This window comes from Sinocyclocheilus rhinocerous, unplaced genomic scaffold, assembly GCF_001515625.1.
Source record: "Sinocyclocheilus rhinocerous isolate Xijiao unplaced genomic scaffold, SAMN03320098_v1.1 scaffold215, whole genome shotgun sequence".
In the NCBI taxonomy this organism is placed as follows: Eukaryota; Metazoa; Chordata; class Actinopteri; order Cypriniformes; family Cyprinidae; genus Sinocyclocheilus; species Sinocyclocheilus rhinocerous.
In genome coordinates this window covers 625,925-631,867 of record NW_015660885.1, presented here as the reverse complement: position 1 = coordinate 631,867, position 5,943 = coordinate 625,925, and the positions used below count along the sequence as shown (strand labels likewise).

The window sequence follows — 5,943 nt, the reverse complement described above, 5'->3', positions numbered from 1 at the left end:
AACATTGAGAATATCACTATATATTGTTGCAACACCGCCGCCACGACCAGTCTGACGAGGCTCATGCTTATATAAAGTATATAATTTTGTAATTTAAAAAAAAGATTTAATAATATACAATTAACTATATATACATTATTCACACACACACACACACACTCACTCACACACACACTCATTCACTCACACACACTCACTCACTCACTCACACACACACTCACTCACACACAGGCAGAGAGAGAGATGAAGAGCGTTACTGACTCTTCCTCGTCGTCGCCGGAGTCGCTGTCGCTGCCGAACAGAGTCTTCTCATCCTTCTTCCCTGCATCCGTCTTCATCGTGTCCACCTCATCCTCGCTGTCTGAGCCCAGCTCCTTCAGTTTAGCAGCTAAACTCTTATCAGGAGCTCCAGAGCCTTCATCGCTGTCAGAGTCTTCATCATCAGACACCAGCCTGCTCTTCTTCACCTCTGCAGAGACACATCAGACACCAGCCTGCTTTTCTTCCCCTCTGCAGAGACACAAGCACCATCATCATCATCATCCGGTGACATCATAGAGCAAGTGTTAATGACAAACCGTAATTCTACCTTTCTCCTCATCTTCATCACTGTCTGACAGAACGGCTTTCTTCCTCTTCACTGAAAGAGAATTCACAACAAAATCCAGTGAACGTTTCATTTATAAACTTAATTTATTATAATAATATATTATTATTGTTATTATAATAAAATAAAATTGAAAAGAAGATTCAAATGATATATTATAAATATAATATTAATAATAACAACAACATTCTAAACTATATATATATAGGCGCATCTCTCGCCCCAGCTCACCACGCCGGCCAGGAACCAGGTGCCCCTGTAGTTGACCACGAAGGGCCCTCCGCTGTCCCCTGTGCAGGCGTCCATCTCCTCCATCAGGTATCCGGCGCAGAACATGTTGTCCGTGATGACGTGCTCGGTGGAGTTGATGCAGTTCATCTGATCAGCCACCGGGAGCAGCACCTTCCTCAGGAAGCGGGAGGAGCGCCGCAGGAAGCCCGTGGACCCCCACCCCGACACCAGGCCCTGCTCTCCGGGCCTCAGCAGCCGCGTGGCCAGGTTGGCATCGGGAAGGCAGGCCGGGACGGAGAACGGACCCCGAGCCACGGGACGGGACAGATACAGCAGAGCGATGTCGCTGTCGAAGGTGTAGTCGTGGAAGTGAGGGTGGAGCACGATCTTCTGCACCGCGATCTTCTGCTCGTCTCTGTCGGGACGCATCTTATCATAGTCTCCTGCGGGAATGTCAAACACATGTCACACTCACACTCACACACACTCACTCACTCACACACACTCACTCAGCATCACACTCACTCAGCATCACACTCCCTCACACACTCTCACACTCACTCACTCACACACACACACACTATGCTGTACATTTACCATGGTTGTTACGGTTTCATGTAAGTTGTCCGTATCTGTATGTGCACTCTATTTCACATTTTCTGAAGTTCAAGATACAAGAGCTTTATGTGACGTCAAGCTGATGCACACTATAATTAGATTAGATTGGGAGGTGGAATATTTTCTTTACTTTACTCTTTACTAGTTGGTGTCATTACATTGGGTTTATACTTATGTTGTACTTTATATTAATCACAAATCACAAATTTTATATGCATATTTTACTCTTTACTTTTTCACTTTTTATATTTAGATTATTAATAGTTAATATAAAGCAAATGTTCACTGAACATATTCATTGGAATTATTATTTTATTTGTTACACTATTTTATAATGTAACTTGCAGTTGCGGGATTTCTAAAATAAAAAAGACTATTTATTTATTTATTTGGGGGAAAAAATCATGCTTAATTTCAATGATTATTTATTAAATTGATCAACAGTGACAGTAAAAACATGTAGAATGTTAAAAAATTTCTGTTCTGATTTCTATTTCCAATAAATGCTGTTCTATTTAACAGTTATTTTAAATTGTACTAATAACATTATTAAACATTGATACATTTTAGTGACCATAAACTTTTGAAAGGTAGTGTATATGTAAGTGTAAACACTCAGAAGGGCATTTTAGAGGAAGTTTACTGTTTTTATTCTCGAGTTTTTATCTCTTTCTGAAACTTTTAGGCATGCACATACACTCACACACACACACACTCACACTCCCTCACTCCCTCACACACTCACACTCACACACACACACTCACTCACACTCCTTCACACTCACTCACTCACTCACACTCACTCACACACACACTCACTCACACACAGGCAGAGAGAGAGATGAAGAGCGTTACTGACTCTTCCTCGTCGTCGTCGGAGTCGCTGTCGCTGCCGAACAGAGTCTTCTCGTCCTTCTTCCCTGCATCCGTCTTCATCGTGTCCTCCTCATCCTCGCTGTCTGAGCCCAGCTCCTTCAGTTTAGCTGCTAAACTCTTATCAGGAGCTCCAAAGCCTTCGTCACTGCCAGAGTCTTCATCATCAGACACCAGCCTGCTCTTCTTCACCTCTGCAGCAGAGACACAAGCACCATCATCATCATCATCATCATCATCATACAGTGAGAGTTAACCGTAACTCTACCTTTCTCCTCATCTTCATCACTGTCTGACAGAACGGCTTTCTTCCTCTTCACTGAAAGAGAATTCACAACAAAATCCAGTGAACGTTTCATTTATAAACTTAATTTATTATAATAATATATTATTATTGTTATTATAATAAAATAAAATTGAAAAGAAGATTCAAATGATATATTATAAATATAATATTAATAATAACAACAACATTCTAAACTATATATATATATATATATATATTTATATTCATGCAATAACATAAACACCTACCTGTGGTCCGACAACACCTCCAGGTCCTGGTGGGCCAGTTTTGCCTTGGAAACACTCCAGTCCATCAGTTAACATCTGGAGAAGACAAAAGCTGAAACAAACCCATCAAGATGCTTTTAACTCAAATACGAGTGCATAATCCAGGGGTTCTCGAAGTCTACATTCAAAAGTTCCAAATCTGAATTTTCATCAGTGTCAAAGGTCCGGAACAATTGGTTATTACAAAACTTGTTTTTAATAAACAATGCATAACAAATAAACACATTTTTGGAAAAAAATAAAGTGCATTTTGCATTCAAAATACATTAATAACAACTGCAAAAGTGGCAAAAAAATTTATTTAAGTGTCAGCATTTTTTAATGAACAAAACACAACAAGAGGTAGGGCAAAAGTAACAGTGGCGTTTGACATTTCCACTCTTCACAGCTCCAACGGTCTCGTTACAAATCAAACAGAATGGCTTCGTGCTGGATTGGGGCAAAATGAAGGCATACCTCTCTGTCCAATCATCTTTGAAAACTCTTATTTTCTTCGACAACGGTTCTTTGACGAAACTGACATCCAAGCCGTCCAAGCGCTCATACGCTCACTGGATGTCATGACAACAATGTCACGCAGGAAAACTTGAAATATCTCGCCTTCGCTTTCATTTCGGACCATCTCCAAAAACTCATAAAAAACTAAAATGATTTACAAGTTTAACGTGCTTTTATCAAAGTAGGAAATCCACACTTTTGTTCCAGCTTTTGTCTTCTCCAGATGTTCACTGATGGACTGGAGTGCTGTGGATTACTTGTGGATTATTGTGATGTTTTTATCAGCTGTTTGGACTCTCATTCTGACGGCACCCATTCACTGCAGAGCATCCATTGCTGAGACACTGATGCAATGCTACATTTCTACAAACCTGATGAAGAAACAAACTCATCTCAGATGGTCTGAGGGTGAGCACATTTTCAGCAGATTTTCATTTTGGCTGAACTATTTCCTGAAGTCAGGCACTAAACCCAAACCATCAGCCTGACCTCAGACTGTCGTGATTGGGGTCTGGCCTCCTCCTGCTCGTCCTGAACTGGAGTAGCGCTGCCATCATCTGAACAAATACAATTCAAAGAGTCTTGGTACTTTGATGCATCTTATGGTAATTCATGCTTAACATACTCCTACACCATGGTACATGGCCAAAAACATTGTACTACCATGGTATTTGTCCAAAAAACACGGTACTTTGATGAATTATATGGTAATGCATGTTTACTATAGTCATACACCATGCTACGCCAACGTACTTCAAAGAATACTGTGGTGTTACCATGGTAAATGCCCAAATACGTGATATTACCATAGTAGCGCTGCGTCAGTGTGTGGAAGAAGAGCGTGTTGTGTTGTTGTACCTGAGCGGATCTCCTCGTCTCCATCCATCTGGACTGTGGACGGAACCGCTTCAGTTTCACCCGAACACACACACACACACACCCTAATAACAACAATAAACCCAAAACAGACGCTGAGCTGCAGTATCGAAACCCGGTTTTTCTGTGGATCAGCGGGGATCTTTTATCTTTCCGGGTTTGTCACATGCGCTCTTTATTATGTAAACTGTTCATTTATTACTGATTGTAAGTAACTGTCCCTGTTTTCCTTTCTTCCTTTCAAATGGTGTCACCGCTCCGGGACGCATGCGTGCGTACGCGCCGTCGCTTTTAAATTACGTCAGTCAAAACGTCATTTGAAGGGGCGGAGCTTCGCAAACGCGCGGAAGGCACGTTCTCTAGTCTAGTCTCTAGTTTGGAGAATGAATGGATGGAATTAAAATAATATTATTGTGTGAAAATTATTTAAATGCGAAAATATATAATTTTATATACTTTTATTATTCAAACAACATTTTATTTTATTTTCAGAATACAAATATTTTTATTATTTAACAATAAAAAATAATTGTTGAAATTATAAAAAATATTAATAATTACAATAATAATAATTTAAAATTAAAACTATTGTACTATTTTTGTATTATTTTATGAAAAATATATATATATTATTTTATTAATTTATATTAAATTAAAATATTATTTAAAATAATTCAAATAATTCTATAATTTAATTAAAACAATTATATTATTTAATTATATTTTTATTTGAATTTTACAATATTATTTTAAAGCATGGCAATCGCAAAATACAAATGAAGAGCACAAAGAACCGAAATCAATGTATACAACTAGCTGAAGTTTGCTGTGCTTTATCCTAACATTACACAAAAAATGCCTGCAATCATTCAGTCAGGGACGACTGCACAAAACGTGCACTGTAAATGAAAAACATTATAAACGGTTACGAAATGATAAACAAATGTAGTTTGTGCAACGCTGGGAATATATTTACCTTTTTTTAAATATTCCGTTAAACCTGCCGAGATACACAGATACGTTTATATAGGTTTATTTCATTTGTTGCAGGCAGTGATGTAGGCTATTCAACAAATGATAACAACTAATAACAGACACAGTTTTAAAGCATCGCAAGCTACAAATGAAGAGCACAAAGAACCGAAATCAATGTATACAACTAGCTGAAGTTTGCTGTGCTTTATCCTAACATTACACAAAAAATGCCTGCAATCATTCAGTTAGGGACGACTGCACAAAACGTGCACTGTAAATTAAAAACATTATAAAAGGTTACGAAATGATAAACAAATGTAGTTTGTGCAACGCTGGGAATATATTTACCTTTTTTTAAATATTCCGTTAAACCTGCCGAGATACAAGGAGCGTGAACTGAAATTCTCAGTTCCACACGCATGTCCGGGAAACTCATGAATATTCATGTATGCTCCGCCCACTGAAACAGAAAATCTCAGAAACCGAAAATTTCGTAACACCGGAAAGCAGCGGGAAGAACCACATCCCTCACCACAGTTTAAAAGTTTAGTTTAGTTAAAAAAAAAAAAAATCATTTTTATTCAGCAAGGATGCATTAAATCGATCAAAAGTGAGTGTAAAGAATTTTGTTTCAAATAAATGCTGTTCTTTTGAAATTTCTATTCATTAAAGAATCCTGAAAAAAAAAAAAT

The 5,943-nt window shown here is 38.2% G+C and overlaps 1 protein-coding gene across 1 annotated transcript in view; it reads right to left on the bottom strand.

Moving 5' to 3' along the window:
- Window positions 1-2,688, bottom strand: part of LOC107725752 (interacts with SUPT6H, CTD assembly factor 1) — a 16,447-nt gene extending 13,759 nt beyond the window's left edge. Inside the window, exons 1-2 of the mRNA XM_016535138.1 lie at window positions 2,598-2,688; window positions 2,316-2,523 (exon numbers count right to left, since the gene is read on the bottom strand). Of these exons, the coding sequence (XP_016390624.1) occupies window positions 2,316-2,523; window positions 2,598-2,688 (299 nt within the window). The remainder of the gene's footprint in view (window positions 1-2,315; window positions 2,524-2,597) is intronic.
- Window positions 2,689-5,943: the final 3,255 nt, after the last annotated feature.